The 17,028-nt window shown below is 34.4% G+C and overlaps 1 protein-coding gene across 1 annotated transcript; it reads left to right on the top strand.

Annotated features, from left to right (window-relative positions):
* Window positions 1-15,688: 15,688 nt before the first annotated feature.
* On the top strand, window positions 15,689-16,375 carry LOC144558659 (zinc finger A20 and AN1 domain-containing stress-associated protein 1-like). Its single transcript, XM_078307510.1, has one exon. The coding sequence runs from the start codon at window positions 15,815-15,817 to the stop codon at window positions 16,250-16,252; it is 438 nt and encodes a 145-aa protein (XP_078163636.1). The 5' UTR covers window positions 15,689-15,814; the 3' UTR covers window positions 16,253-16,375.
* The last annotated feature ends 653 nt before the right edge of the window (window positions 16,376-17,028 follow it).

Genomic DNA, 17,028 nt, shown 5'->3' on the forward strand with positions numbered 1-17,028 from the left:
AGAGGAGAGAGGAGAGAGAGAGAGACTGAGAGAGGGGTGTGTGTCTCAGTGTCTGTGCAGTACTGTGTCAGGATGTATAATTGAAACTTTTTTTCTTTTTCTTTTTTTGCAACGGAGCTTTTTAATTTTGAAGGACATGACAAAATGACATGCACAAAAAGAAGGATTAATTTAGGAAATCTATTTTTTTATTTATAATTATATTTTTTTTTTTGGGGGGGGGGGGGGGGGGGGGGGGGGGGGGAGCAAAAGTGGAAATAATTAGATAGCTTTATAACCGTTACGACCTGTCCTCTTTATTTTAGTAATTATGAATTGTGACGTGAAATTATGGATATAAATCATCCATTTCGGAAAATTTTACATAATGCCTTTATTTGAAAATCCAACAAACAAAATACTCCTCTAAAATTATTAACAAAATACTCTTGTGACCCAATAGTTTCTTCCTTTCTTCCTCCCTCCCTCCTTCTAGTTACTCCCTCCATTTCGCTCTTCCAAAACAAGAAAAACGATGAAAAAAAATATATTTCACTTCCTTATTTTTCCAACCAATAAGGTACCTTTTTTTGTAATTCACATATAGGGGCACAAACTACAGAGTAATTATACTCGCTTGAGCAATTTCAAAATAGAGACTGATGATTTAGGTTTCCAGAGGCATATTTTTCTTAATATGTATTAAAAATTGCATATGAAATTTGAAAAACATTATTATCCATCCGAGAGTATGAAATCATCAACTTCTCTTGGACTCTAAATACTGTGCCTTTTCTTTATTAATTGCAAACCACACTATGAACAACGTTTCATTTTGGCTGGGTCTTGAGGTCACAATTGGGATGAAGTGGAGTTCCTCGAATCGAATGTGTAAAAGCCGCTTATTGGTTCTCCAAGGAGGAACTAAAATATTCCAAAGCTCACTAGAAATTCACTGCATAAATAAGTAAATAGCTTGGCAAGGCAAGGAGATCCGTAAGATCTTCATGTGCTGCGTCTTTGCCTCATTCGATGATTGGTTGCTCTCCTGTATAACTTGTTGTACCAAACAAAGTAGTAACAGTATACATGTGCATGTGTCAAAGATATATTTTTGAGAAGAAAAAAAAAACATGATTGTGGAATAGGCAAAAGAATGTATGTCACATCTAACTAAACAAATTATACACATACAAGCTATTTAGAATAAGTGTACAAATGATTTACCCTCCTTTTGAAGTTTTTCTTTCACCAATAAAAAAAGTATTTGCTATCTATAGAACTTGCTAACAACCTTGTGTTTCAATTCAGAACCCCTCTACAATAACATTCGGTAAATGCATGCAACCTCATTCTGGATTGATTGCATACCACCTTTGCAAAGTTTCTATTGACTAAAAATTAACGAGTAGCTAGATTGCATTGTCATGCTATAACATGAACTTGGATTTACACTGTGAAGCAACTTCGCTTGGCATCTATAAAAGATAAGAGTTTGTAGAGCACTATCGCTTGCTTCTCCATTGGAAGACGAGTTAACAAGTTTGGTTTCACTTAATTTGAATCATGGTCAACATGATGTTCCACAAATTTACAAAGCGAGAACTTTTTCGTAATATATAATTTAAAGAACACATGAATACTATTGGCGCATTGTGGGTAATCATACCGGCTGTCCGGCTCAAAATCTATGATTCAAATCTACACTTAACGGATACATGTTAATACTTCCACAGATAGGAAGGGAGGAGAAAGGAAAAAAGGGGAAGAAAGTAACAGGGAGGAAAGAGGAGGAAGGCGAAGGGAGAGAAATATTGAGGCCCAGAGCATTTTGTTAATAATTTTAGAGGGATATTTTGTTTGATAGATTTTCAAAAAATGGCATTATATAAAATTTCACTTATAAAAATCTTTTGATTTTGATTTTGATTTAATTTAATAGAGATTTTTTCTTGACATGATTTTTTTATTTATAATTTAGTAAGAAAAGCTTATCTTATCCAGAGCAAATCTTTCATAGCTCGCCTGCCTTCTAGCAATACCGCATGTATATTTTATGAAAAAATTCAAAAAGAATGTGAACCATGTTTAAATTTTTTTGAAATTCTTTACATGGAGTTTGCACATGTGGCAGGAGCTAGTTTGCCTCAATACATATCTACATGATCATCATAATGTCATAAAAATTATCGAGTAGGGTTAAAATATCTTATTATATTTTCATAATTATTATATATTATGTTTTAGTTCTGTCACAATAAAAAGTTGATTCGAATTATTTAATATAAATAGAGTGGAAAAAATGTGTTGTCCGTGATTAATATGCTGTGACTTTAATCTCGTGCCGTATCGTGGCCAAGTTAATTTTTCACATGCTGTATCGTACCATGACCAAAATGTTAAGGGATGGTCACTTCAAGTAAATGGTCAAGCCACGTGAGTCACGTTATGCCTAAACGTGACGTAACCAAACATGATTCACGTGACTATTTGATCATAATTCATGTTAATTTATTCAAGATTTATCATTTGGTCAAGATGTGACGGTCATAATTACAGGTGACTCATGTGACCATGTATTGTGCCATGAGTAGATCTTTCGTGTAACGTGACATGCCAAATTTTCTAAAGATGGTCACAACACACGAATGGTCATGGCACATAACCGACACACGTGTCATTCTTCCGTAATGGAGCCGGCTCCGCCGTGCCATTTTTCCCACTCTAAACATGATCTCCATATTGAAGTGTGCTTAGAGATCAAATTTAATATTATTTTTTGGATTTTTTTAAAATAGATACAATATCATTGTTTTTGTATGGTCAAGAATATATTAAAATTAGAGATTTTGTACCGATTTAAAAGTTTTTAGAAAATATAAATTTTAGTCTCAAGACATATATATTTTAATATGAAATTATATCGAGCGGTTTGAATTAACTGTTTAAACTTTGAAAATAAAAATAAAGATGTGAGACATAATTAGAGCATGAAAATAACAAAACATTTTGACACTAATAATTATTGTAGAGAATCATAAATGCTCACAAAATACAACGTAAGTTTATCTTTTGTATCTCATCTCACAATTACATTTAAATATACGTTATTTTTCTTTTCTTTTAAAAAAAAAAAAAAAAAACTATACCATCGAGATTGAACTCGAAATATTACAAAAAAAAAAAAAAAGCTGAGTATTTTGCCTATGCTATATATTAAATCGTTTATATCAGTCAGATGGAATGAGTTGTAATAGCAAGATTTTACTTTTATGATATAAGAAAACAGTAAATGCAAATCCAATTTTACAATATATGAAAAGTTCCAGTCGACTTGTCATCATAAAATTCATTATTACAAGAGATTGTTTTTATGGTCATATTGCACATTTTTGGGTATAAGAACTGAAGCGGAAATAAATCTGCTGTTATTCCATTGTTGTTATCTAAAGAAATAACAGAAATCTGTTATTCCGATTTTAACTGTTGATTTTCGTTAAGATTCATATATGAAAAAATTTAAACAGTTAGAATGAGATCAGAATAACAGATTCATTTCCAAACTGAAGCACTGCTCGATACGGAATTCGCATCCTTTTAGATATCTCATATGTTGCGTGACTTTTGAAAAATCTCAACTGTTCAAATGCGTTTTGCACAAATCTCAAAGCTTAAAAAACACTGCCCTTGCGCTACTCGGATAGGCAACGGACACATCGGTCACGCAAAATATGAGATATCTTAGAGTATAATCATTAGGGATCCGAATCTGTTGAAATTCGAGGTTGGTACTGTTCACTCTGAAATCCCTGCAATCCGAATTCAGCTGTCGGACTGTTCTGAGGGACGTGCAAGGAAAAACTAGCTGTTTCGAGATGCGTTCTCGAAAAAATTCGATGGCTGGATTTCGGATTGCAGGAATTTCAGGGTGAACAGTATCCGATCTCAGAATTTTAGCTGATTTATTTCCTTCCTTTATACTGGGGCTATTTTTAATACTAATTCATTAAAATACAATTTTCAGTAAAATATACAATATCAATTTTAGCATTTTAAAAGTTTGCCGTATTTAGCAAGAAATTCAGAATAAATCACTCATTTGTAATATTCACAAAAATCCAGACTTCAAATATGTTACACAAAAAAAACATTATTGTTAACCACTAGACAAAAATTAAATTCTCAGTTATATAGTTTACTTGATTGAGGCACAATTTCATATATAGTATGGCCACAAAAGATCTTGTGGGTCCCACAAGGTCAGAGCTAGTCTGGAACATGTTCCAAAGGAATAGGTGCATGTGTGTTGTGTTGGTCAATGTACTGTTGCCTGTTGGGACTAATTGGCTGATCTCTCTTGCAATTATGGCCGGTTTATGTATTCTCACTCTAACTACATATTTCAGTTTAAAATCTGGATCATTTAATCAAAATTTGTGCATTCTCAATCTAACTCAATAATGTTTAAGTTTAAAATTCGAAAATCAAAATCAAGAAATTTATAACGAACGTCGAATTCAAAATCAAGAAATTTGAATTCCGCTTTGAGAGGATTAGAATTTCAGATTATTAATTCATTCATATTGAAATATCTCTACTTTTTAGTTCTATTTTGCCACTATTTTTGTTAATTCTTTTTTTTTTTTTCATGGACTTGGTAGTGGCTACCAAGGCTATTTTGGTTAATTCTTATTAACAAAATTTGAAGACTCAAATTAAAATTAAGACCATTAAATATTTTAGATTTATTTTAATCGAAATAAAAACTTCAAAAATCAATGTCAGAAGTTATCTCTGTGTTAAATAATAATTCAAATAGAATCATTCTGAAACATTTGATCAGATGTCTTTTTTGTACAATAGAATTGCATTACTTAATATATATATATAGGACTTGGCTACGGTGCTATGGGTAGCTAAGAGGCCTCCCGTGCTACGGCTCAATATTCGACTTTTCAAAATTCTAACGGTCGATCCGAACCGTTCATCTTGTTCTCCATATTAATATGTGCTAAGAGACCAAATTTTACATTTTTTGGAAATTTTTTACTATTTTTTTAGATTTATTGAAAATCGCTGTTTTTCAGACAAATCTGGACCATAAAAAACAGCGATATTCAATAAATCTAAAAAAATAGTAAAAAATTTCCAAAAAATGTAAAATTTGGTCTCCAACACATATTAATATGGAGAACAAGATGAACGGTTCGGATCGACCGTTAGAATTTTAAAAAGTCGAATATTGAGCCGTAGCACGGGAGGCCTCTTAGCTACCCATAGCACCGTAGCCAAGTCATATATATATATATATATATATATATATATATATGATTGTGCAAATCTATGCAAAAAGAATTGCATTATTTTCTTAGAACAATAGACCCACTACCTTATTTGTTTGCTATCCCAAAAGAGCACATGTTTGTCGTTTATGCAATTATGCTTCTTAATTATAAACTATTCTAATTTATTCCTTTACAAACACACACCAAAACCCGTAGGCCGTAGAATCTTTCTTCCAAAAAATATAATACCCGTACACTACAATAGCCAATAGGGTACGCGTATGATTGTCAAATTCCTTATTAGAGCATTAAATCTTTGTCATTTAATTTCTAATAATAAAAGAAAAGATATTCTTAGTCATTTTCGCTGAAAATATTGATTAATTAAAATCAATGCCATTGTGATTTATGAAGTAAGAGTCTTTTTCTTTACAATATTCATATTATTTATTTTAAAACTCAAACAGTTGATTTGAACTGTTAAACATAATTTTTATACAAATATATCTTTAGAGATCAAATTATATACATACTTTTTAAACATTTTTTAGATAGAGAAAAGAAAAAAAAATCAGTGTTCTTAGCGGTGCATTTTCTTGTGAAAAAAAGGCTAGCACTGTGGCACATGTATTGTTCGTGCTAAGATCCGTAATTTACTGATTTCACAAATTTTTGACATTTTTTTAAACTAAAAATAAAAGAAAATCGGCACACACACAAAAAAGAAGAAGTCTGCATCTTATGCATTAACTTAAAAAAAAAAAAAATCTTTTGAGTTTAATGCATTTCGGCTGTCAGATCAGAATCGGAGCCAATCCAGCCCACACCTATAATGCATGGCGCTCTTTAATATTAGTGCATATTTCAATCGGATGGTCCAAATCTATTAACACACGTTCCGTTAATGTAGAGGATACAAATTCCACACAAAATAGCAATTTTGATAAATTCATGTGTCTAACTTTTATAAAATGAAAGAATCAGTATTTAATCTATTGACAAATAAGAACATCGTTTACATGAAAAGCCGTTGGTTTAAAACTCAGAAGCAGAAATTATTTATGAACATTAAAATAGAAATTGGAAAGCTAAACCACCCTATATATATCTATTAAAAGGACTTCTGTAGAATGGGTACGGTAACAAAAATGAAAAAGGAGATGGCACCTAGGTTGTGGAATTCGTATCCTATCCCATGCATTACCTCAACTTTTGAGTTAATACAGATTGAATTCGGACCATCTGATCTGTGTTGGTACGAATATTAAAGATATTTCGTGTATTTTATCTCAGACTGAATTAATTCGAATTCTGATCAGACGGCTAAGATGAGTCAACTCAAAAATTGAGTTAATGTAGAAGATGCGGACTCTAAGTTGTGAGGGGCAGGACAGGAACTAGCAAAGTAGCAAAGTAGGAAGGAGGCCACAAAGGGTTAGGTGAGAAGGCAACTAAAAAAGAGGACTTGTTTCAATCAACTCTTTAAAACGATTGAATTAATTATTGGCTTCAAAGATATCCAACACCACATGAGATTCATATATAATTGGACCAACATATCTCATTAAGAGATGTTGATTTGATATGACCTCTGCCACTCACTGTTCACTGTTCACTTCTCTCTCTTCTCTCTCTTTCTCAAACTTCATTCTTCCCTTTTCTTTCCAAAATCTTATTTTCTAATTTCAGTTTCAGATTCAACAGGAGCTCTTATATTAGCTCTTATTCATAAATTGAAAAACAATAAATTAAATCGATAACATTATTTTTTTTCTCTATTCAGTAACAACAAGATCGCACTACAAAGCACTGTTTGATCAGTATTCACTATTCAGAGCATTAAATTAATGTTGCAATATAAGAAATCTTGAAATGTAGTAGTATCATTAGTACGTCATATGTTGTTCTCTAATGAGATGCAAATGGTTGAGATGTATATCTGTTCAATTAATGTTCGTTCAAAACAGTTGGATTGAATATGAGATCTCTCCAGATACCGGATCTAGTAGCCCATGCAGAACCGAAAGAGAAAATAACAAAAAAATTGTATACTTCAAATTACCTTTTATCAATTAATTATTAATCTAGTTGTTTGAACATTTAATAGTTTAATTGATCGGTACTTAATGAGTGACCAACCAATTCCCAATAATTAAATTACCACACGAACTAAAAAGGGTTGTTATAATTAATTTGTCCGACCGTGTCGCAATTACAAAACAGTTGCCAATACAACTATTTAGAATAAATATGAGCATGTATTGAGTTGAGGATAACCCCGTTTTTTTTTTTTTTCCTACCACCCTCAAAAATCAGAATTAAATGAATACCATCTGAAAAATCGGAATTCAGATTCCGCCATGTTCGCACCGTGGATCTGCGGACGGGTGGATCTGCGAACGTGGCGGTGCGCAGATCCACAGTGTGAACGGGTCACTCGAGCGGGTCATGACGCAAACGGGTCAAAGCGAGCGGGTCAGTGCACATATCCACGGGTCGGTGCGCAGATTCACGGTGCGAACGGGTCACGCAAGCGGGTCAGGGTGCGAGTGGGTCAGTCTGCAGATCCATTCCGCGAACGGGTTGGCTATTCGTTCGCAGATTCACGGTGCGAACGTGGCGGAATCTGAAATCTAATTATTCGGATGATATTCATTTAATTCTGATTTTTGAGGGTGGCAGGAAAAAAAAAAAACGGAGGATAACCTCACATCTTCCTTTGTACACACGTGGTTCATTGACTGCTGTAGAAGGCCCATAATGACATTAATCTCTTTCATCTTTTATTATTGGTTTCTAGTCGGCAAGTACTAAAAATTGAACTCAAAACTTCCTTTTGGTTTTGGGTCGAGATCCATTGCAGCCGATTTTATTGTCCGTGGCATTTAAAATAATAATATCATCTGCAGTAACTCATTGGTGCAGAACAAATTTGGATTGCTTGTTTTAACTTGACAACACGACAATTAAAAAGGTTCTGTAAAATGTTAAATTATGCCGATTTGGTCCGGATTCTAGTTGGATAACGAAGTTCGGAATATATATATATATATATATATATATTTTGAGAGAAAGGTAAGGGTCTAGTCCTTAGATTTCATTTATAATGGACACAAATTGTGTCAAGGTTACAAAAGTGCAAAACAACATAAAACAAGGGACCCAAATGAAAACCAAAAATACAATCCATAAAAGCAAAATGAAAATCTATACTAATGTAATCATAAGGAACAAATAACTTAGACTCTGTAATCACTAAAATGGAATGTAAAAACGCCAGAAGAATGCAAATCCTCATTGTACCAGTAAGCGGCCAAACACTAGAGATAGATATTAAACACTTAGGCAGGACTAATAATGGTAATTTAGACTGTAAATTAGTCCTCTGCGCCAACCATTTAATCATACAAGTAAAATAAAAATAACAAATTAAGAAGGCTTCATAAAACAGATTTTTTTTTGTACAATGATCAATAATTTGTCCTTACAGCTTTTGTCTTGATGGGAGGGTCCTTGTGTTGGCTCTTGAGTTATCTCAACTTTTCACTTGATGTCAAAACCGGGCAAAAAATTATTTTTGGTGTCTATAATCTATATAGATGCACGGGCAGTATTAATATAAAATGGACTGCTTTAAGATTTGCGTTTAACCGTTCAGATTTTTACGGATCAACTCAAATTTTGAGATATCTTTAGGGGCTGGGATGTGAATTCTTGGTGGGAAACAGGGAAAGGCTCCTTGTGGGGAGATTGATGATTGGTACCGGATACCTTCAAGTTTTCGAATGCGTATCCTCTGCATTAACTCAAAAAGGAATCTTTTCAGTTAATAAATTTCAACCGTCTGATTTTAAACGGAGCCAATCCGATCCCTGCTTAAGATATAGGGAGCCTTATAATATTAGTGCAGACCTAGTCTTCACAAATCTTGAAACAGATTGGATGGTCAGTATTCATTAACTCAAAAGATTCCCTTTTGAGTTAATGCAGAGGATACGAATTCCAAGTTTTCTTGCTTTGGCTGTACTTTTTAATTTGGTACCTCCTTGGTTGTCTTGAAACTCCTCTATGGAGGGCTGGAGGCCCCCACCCCCTACTATTATACTACAATGAAACCCTGATTGTACATATAAAGGATTTATAAAATTAGATATTTACTAAAAGTACAAAAAGAATTAAGTTATTTGATCTAATTTTTTTTTTTTTCCAATTAATAAAAATCTGAACATGTCCGTTTCAAAATAGAAAATTTGAAAACCCTTATAGATGAAAAAACAAAGATTATATTGCTCTTGGATGCATGTTAACAACATCTATATCACAAGCACACTATGAAATGTATATATGAATAATAACTATAAATGTGAAAAAAAGTCGGAAAGTACAAAATATGGTTAAGAAATACCAAAAATGTTAAGGAATAATAACTACACAGATGTTATAGTGATTTAAAGAAAACAAGGGAAAAACAATAAAATGAAAAACTAATAAAAATAAAAGGAAGTATAGGTACCTTTTCGAAGACGAAACAAGAACCTCGAGCATACAAAACATTGGCAACAGAATCGTATCCATGAATTTTTTCAAAAGAAAGTTTATCAAACATATTTCCAAGTTCCAACGAACGTTTATAATTCTTTTTTGAGCAACTGGGCCAGTTAGAATTTGGCAGTCGGCATGTGAGTAATTTATTTAAGTAGCTAGCTTATAGCTAATTTTTTTTTTCCTGTACATATCAATTATAGAGTTTCAATATGCCTATGTCGATGTGCTTAATTTTGGTAGCCAAACCTCTGTTTTGAAAACAAACTTTGGAGGTTTTATATTTAAAATCCTGACATGATGACAAGTCAGCTTTGGGCTCAGGTTTAATTTTTCTTTTTATAGTCTATCTATCTGACTGTTTACAGATGTGATGTAAATTTAGCATGTTAGCAACTTGGGGGTAAATATTTTGAAAGTGCAGTTTTTTATTTATGCAGAGCGCATGAGTTATATGCACATGCACTGCTGGTTAAAATATTCACCCCAACTTGCCTGGTTCTGTTTCTGTTTCTGTTTCTGTTTGTAGGATTTTAGCCGGAATCTCTTACTGACATAGAATTACTTTTACTGTGTTCAATATGGGCCTTACTGAAATATAAATACTTTTAGTGTGTTCATTATGGGCCTGAAGTCTTCTACACTGCGAACCAATTTCAGCCCAATTGTCATTCTTCACTAATAAATGCAAAATTTAAGCGAAGCGCGGGAACGAGATCTCGCCATTCTGAGAAGCTGTTGAAGCTTGACTAACTGCGACTATGCCTTAATAGATTTTCTGTGGTGTCTGTGGCCTAAATATTAATGGTTAAGCCTCAGTGAAGCATATATATATTACTTTATTTTCCGTAGTGATTACCAAATAAAAAGCTAAAGTAAAACAAAAAGGATACGAAAGCTTACGTACCCTTCTGACACTGGAAATATCTCTAACTTTAACAATAGGCAACTGACAAATATTTATGTACTCTTTGCCTTTCTGTATTCTTGAAAATATTTAATCTAGCATGTCTGTGTTACTCTTAATATCTCCTTTAATTAGGGGAGGAGGTTACTTTTTCCATTTGTTAAAAAAAAAGGTATAGATCTGTTAGTATGTAAAATTCGCAAGATACTTTAATACACAATGCCATTCATTTAGCATATTTTTCCTAATCAAACTGTGAGTCCTTCCTCTATCGTTCCTCGATTAACCAATTAATCATTGGTTATAATTGATCTGTATTTAAAGGAAAAATGAGGTGAGGGTCTGTGGAATGCTATTGGTTCAACAGCCAAAGATATATTTGAGTATTTTCATGGGTGAAGTAAGCCTCAAAATATGTTATTTTGTATCTCTATTTGTAATTTTCTTTCAAGACAATATCTTCTTCAGAAAGAAGAGCCCCTTCTAATAGAGCGGGTATGGGAAGCCCTGGTAAAGGCTTTTGCAAACCTAATGAAATCCGCATATACTGCATCAACTTTTTTGAAGGTTTTTTTTTACCATAGACTACCCTTGGCTATTCACCATGCTAGAAAACCTGCTAGATAGAATCTCTCGCAACACCGATGTAAAGGGAGTTCTACCGGCACTTGGTCTGAGACATTTCATGTCTCTTTTCTGGCGCTTTGTGTGAACCTGCTTTCAGATTATGTGAATACCATACATTCAAAGGATCAGATCTCAAAGCTTGTCTTGCGAATTCAGGAGGAGATTGAGGTGGTTAGGATGAATGGACCTTTGCTATATCTGGTTTTGTCTTTTTTAACACCTCTGTATTAATGTCTTTATTTTTGGCTCCGGTGTCCCTTGTTGACGAACATGGTATGAAACAAGCTTTGGTCAGAGAAATCTTATTTAAATTACCCCTCCTAACTTAGAAATTAAAAAACATTCATATTTAATCTATTATTGGTTGATCATGTTATGCATGACAGTGGTTATTCTGACTTCTGAGTATTTATTTGTGCAGTAAAATATTGAGTCATTTCTGATATGATGAACTTCGTTTCTTAGACAATATCACTGTTTTCAAATATATTCATGGAAACTTGCAATAGGAGTTTTGTTAGGTTTGCTACTCGGATCTAAACCCAAACACCATGTTTAACATTGATTCGACTAATGTCTGTGGCTTGTTGTATTGACCGATTGCTTCTGCTTTGTTTTTTTTTTTTTTCTTATTTGCAGATATCTACCGAACCTGCAGCCCTTCAAGTAACAGGCCCTGCTACTGGGGCCCAATTACAACAATTTTGTTCTTATGCCAAAATTTACAAGAGATTCACTCGCACATCTCCACCACCATGTCAACCCTCCCCGACTTGGCATCCATTCTGTCTCACTCCCTTGACAAGGTCTATGGTGAGGCATGCAACTCAGTGAATCCTCTGTTCGATTCCTTGGTATAGGAAAGTTGGATATGACAAGTAGTAGTTTAATTCTCAGAACATTGAAAAGTATCTTAAAATCAGATATGCCACTGCAAACATCGTTTGTAGTCTAATGAGGGATATAGAGGATTTTTTTTTTCAGATTTTTATGGGTACATCATCTGATCATCATATTTGCATACACGGTTCCTTTAGAAGATTTTTGACATCTATGTTTAAATATTTGGTGAAAATCAAGTGACGAGAAAATTTAATGCTCAAGTTTGTAATTTCCCATTCCTATATAGTAATATAGTATAATACATCCACTAGCTGTCCTTCTGTATTGAGAGCTCATGATTCTTTTTTATGTTTTCTTTTTCCTATTTCATTTTATGTTTGCATTTCTGATACCAGGCTTGTGAGAGATGGCATGAGAGACCCTCATCTATTTCATCAGAAATGCTTCTTTAGTGAGACCCCTGTCAGAAGTCAGCAAGCTAAGAATGGTCCGTGACATGGCTAAGCTTGAGCTAGCAGTTCAGAACCTCTTCCCAGTCGAGCAGCTTGGCCCACCTTACCCGGCCTTGTAGGCTGTCCAGTCCGTAATCTTTCTAGAAACATCCCAACTCGTACAATCACCCCTCCTCCAAGATGTCCCACCAAGCATGATACTTCACTACTTGTACTCGCGCAGGCCTGACGAGTTGGAATCTCAATGTAACTGGTTCATCAGCTCATACAGTCGCCCCTTTATATCGGTGTCACTGGTTCATTCAACCTAAGGACCGTGTTGTGTGGTATGCCACGATGCATCCATCATGTTTGTATATTGTCTGTGTAGGTTGGTTTGGTTTGTGGAATCACATTCAGCTTAATTCCAAAAGTAAAAATTTGTGAGAGCACCCTTATGATTTATGAAACTGATGAATTCATGCTTGCAATTACGTTAACCTTTATTCAAACAGTACGATTTAAATGCTCAGATGTCTCAATCCTGTTCCATCTAAGCAAATGTTGATATGCCGATGTTAGACCAAGGCTCATAGTAATAAATTCAAAATTTGAGGTTATCATATTAGAAGTAAATAAGTCAACAAAAACTAATTATTTGGATCCGTATGATTATAGTAAATAAATACCCCATCTATTATGTGGATCAATGGAAACTTGAATCCAAGATTTTTGGAGGTCAATTTTAGTTAGTTATACTGAGGGCGCCACTAGACTATTGACAATATTTAGTTAAAATGATAGTTTCTTTTCTTTGTTTAAATACTCATAATGTGAAAAATTGCATAAATATAAGATACAATATACGGCATGGGCAATTAATTAATTAAGGTGGTTGATGCAAGGAGGAAATTAGAAGATTAAGAACCAAGAGTGTTTTATCAACAGGATCCAAAGAAGGTGAATTTAGTTGAAAGGAATTGGGATTTAAGGGAAAAATGCATTACTGGAAGTTGTTGATGGTTAGGCTAAATGATGATTTTGAAAGAGAAGAAGTTGAGTGCTTCATGATCGTTGGTTTATCGTGCGCACACGTCGAGAGGTCTTCACGTCCATCTCTTGATTAGACAATGCCTTGTTTTGCTACAATAACATGTGGCATAGCAGCAACCTCCTCAAGGACGGCTCCTGCTGTATTTTTTTGTTCTTATTGTACTGCTAAAAGTATACTGATAGAATAATTTATATTTGTTGTATTCTTCTTTTTCTATGATGGTATGCAAATGTGTGTCGTATCTAATATGTATTAGGCTGTATACTTCAAGTCATTTCAAAAGGCTGTATCAATATAAATCAACAATGCGTTTGTACTTTTGTTGGTTCCTTAGTTTCTTTTTGTTTTTGGAATGAAATGTCATTTATCACGTGCCAACAGGAGTTCTGACAGCTATATGCTGGTATTATAACGAATTTGTTTTGTTATATTGTCAAAGCACTATGCGAATACTTAATCATATCTTACATCTTTGTAAAATGCAGATAATACATTTTTGTCGTGAGAAATGTTGTTCACGATTTTTTTTTACATTCCAAGAAGCTCTGGTACTATCTGTTTGTACTGGGACTGGTACTATTTGTTTTGATTGTACCAGAAATGTGTAGAGATGGTAACATCTTGGTACTGGGACTGGTACCGGACTCATTGGTACAGAACCTGGATCTAATCCAGGAGTGCGGCATTAGCAATTGGCTAAAGAGGATACAGGGAATGGTGTTGTTGGTTCATGGTGGGTTGTTGGAACATCTGGAAACAATAAAACATTTGCATCTTTAGAGATACAGGTTTGAAAAAAGAGATCTATCAGGATCATTCAGCCACGCATCTTTCATGAGTAATTTGAGGCAAAACAAACTTATTGGGCTGTACTGATCCCAGTTAACTGTAATTGAAAACATAACAAATTAGGAGTACAAGAAAATGCTTATAGCAGGCTGACAATTAACACTATGCAAAAAATAAGAAATATGCCAGTTGCTGTCCAACAATTAAGAGTATGTTTGTTCATATTTTTATTTCACATCCAAGCCCTCAATTTAACAAAAATAATTATTATGACTTAATTTTATGAAGCTATGACTGGTTCTAAAATAACTAGTCAAGAAGAAATGCAAGTAGCAATTTAGTCGTATATTGCAATTTCATCTTAGGCAGGGTTCGATTAACCTGTGAATTTTGGATTCAATTGCAAGTAAAGAGAAAATAACAATGAACAAAGAGGTTGGTACCCAGCGTGGATTTTTGGTAGGAACTTGATTTGCGGAGGTATTGATGCCTTGGACTACCACTCTTAGGAACCAAAATAAATATGAAATCAGTAGAATAGAAAAGAGAAGAATAGAATAGACATGATTTTAAATTGATATTTCGTGATCAGCTAAACATTTTCTGTAGAATGAATTCTCTCTCAGAGATTTTATTATTATACTCAAATTTCTATAATTTTACAGAGTTTGTCATCAAAATCTCATTTATAGGGTTTCAGTTTGCAAGGGATTGAAAACCAGAAGAGCACCTTCTACTGCACAAAGGAAGAAGAACAAAGAAGAAGTAAATTCTTACCTAGTCGGCCGCGTCAGATCTTGATCAGAACAAACAGGGGAAGGAGGAGTCCGTTGTCTTTTTCCTTCCGTTCCGTACAATTCTCGCCAGATTCCTTATTTTGGTCGGGAATTCGCCACACGCCAAAAAAAAAAGAAAAAAAAAGAGGGTCGCGCAAAGCGAATTCGCGAGAAATATCGAGGGAGTAATTAACGGGTTTAATTCGTTTTGATAAAACGATCCGTTAATTAAACAAAGGATCCAAAGCTGGAATCGAACGGTTGAAAGAAAGTAAGAAACGCCGCTCAGGGATTAGTTACCTTACCGTAACATTGAAATAAACGCGAAACGAATTTGACGCGCTGTTGCCTGTTACGCGTCCCATTTGAGGAATTTCCGCGTAACACCTCTTCTCGGTGACCCACTGAATTGGACTCTTCTTCCCACCTTTTAAAATCATATCCTCCGTTCCTTCCTTTCCAGCTATAAACTCCTCTCTTCTCTTCTCTTCACCACAATTTCCAATTCCATTTCTCTGAGAAAAATCTCATAATTTTCAAATTCTTCGGTAATCAGTCTATTAAATTGATCAAATTAAAAGATGGCACAGAGCGACAACAAGGAAGAGACAGGGTTGCAGGTCCCCGAATCGCTTCCCATATGCATCAACAACTGCGCCTCTCCTACAGCAGCTCCGTTGTCACCTCCATCCAACCCAATCCAATCTAAACCCCGATCCGAATCAGATCCTGTTTCTTCTGTTGTTGAAATTTCAGCACCTGAAGCCACCCCTGTTAAATTGGTGACATCACCGGCTACAACCGGTTCAGTCGGGCCTGGTAGGCCAGTTAGCCGGTGCTTCAGGTGCCGTAAACGGGTCGGTCTGACCGGTTTCAGGTGCCGATGCGGTGATCTCTTTTGTGGGGATCACCGGTACTCTGACAAGCACGGATGTTCCTTTGATTATAAGGCAGCAGGGCGGGAAGCGATCTCGAGGGAGAATCCGGTCGTACGTGCGGCTAAGATCGTAAGATTCTGAACTGTCGATCGGCAGTTAGTTGAATCATGTAAAAGGGAAAGTTAGCTTCTTTTTTTTTTCCTTTTTCCTTTTTTTCTTTTCTATATTGTAATATTATTGGAGGAAAAAAAATTTAGTGTGATACTTGAATCTTGATGCTTCGCTATGATTTTCTCTTATTATATTTTATACATATTTTGTTAATATCATATTGCGATCACGTGTTGAATGGGATGATAATGCAATTAAGTTTTGTGTTAGGGATGATAATGCAATTAGTCCATGGAAAAATTATTTAAAAGTATAAATGAAGGTTCTTATCGGTAGGTGATAATAATGATGATGGTGATAATTATCTTTTCAGAAGGAAAAGAAAAGGGAAAAAAAGCAGCACGCGTCTTGGCCTCTTTGAAATGTGGACGGACGTGAGAAGCTTATCTCAATTTGATGATCGGGATTGGGAGGGACCCAGCTTGAATAAGTCGGCATGGTGGGCCCTGTTTTCTGAGCATGATTGGCATTGTAATCTAAACACAAAAAAGGTTAAGTGAATGTCCACATTCTAATCCTTCTAATAAGTAATTACAAGTCCAGCAATTGAACACCCCTCATTTCCTTATTCTGCTTACCTCCTACAAATTTTACATTAGCATATATTTTTTTTAAATGGACACAATATAAAATACTTAAAAAATAAAGGTTTCGTCCAATAAAATGAGAATTATTTTGAAAATTGTACACGTTGTTCTATTTAATTTCCAGAATATGTAACTTTTTAAGAATAAAATTTTGTTCCT

Source organism: Carex rostrata, chromosome 1, assembly GCF_964058835.1.
Source record: "Carex rostrata chromosome 1, lpCarRost1.2, whole genome shotgun sequence".
Lineage (NCBI taxonomy): Eukaryota > Viridiplantae > Streptophyta > Magnoliopsida > Poales > Cyperaceae > Carex > Carex rostrata.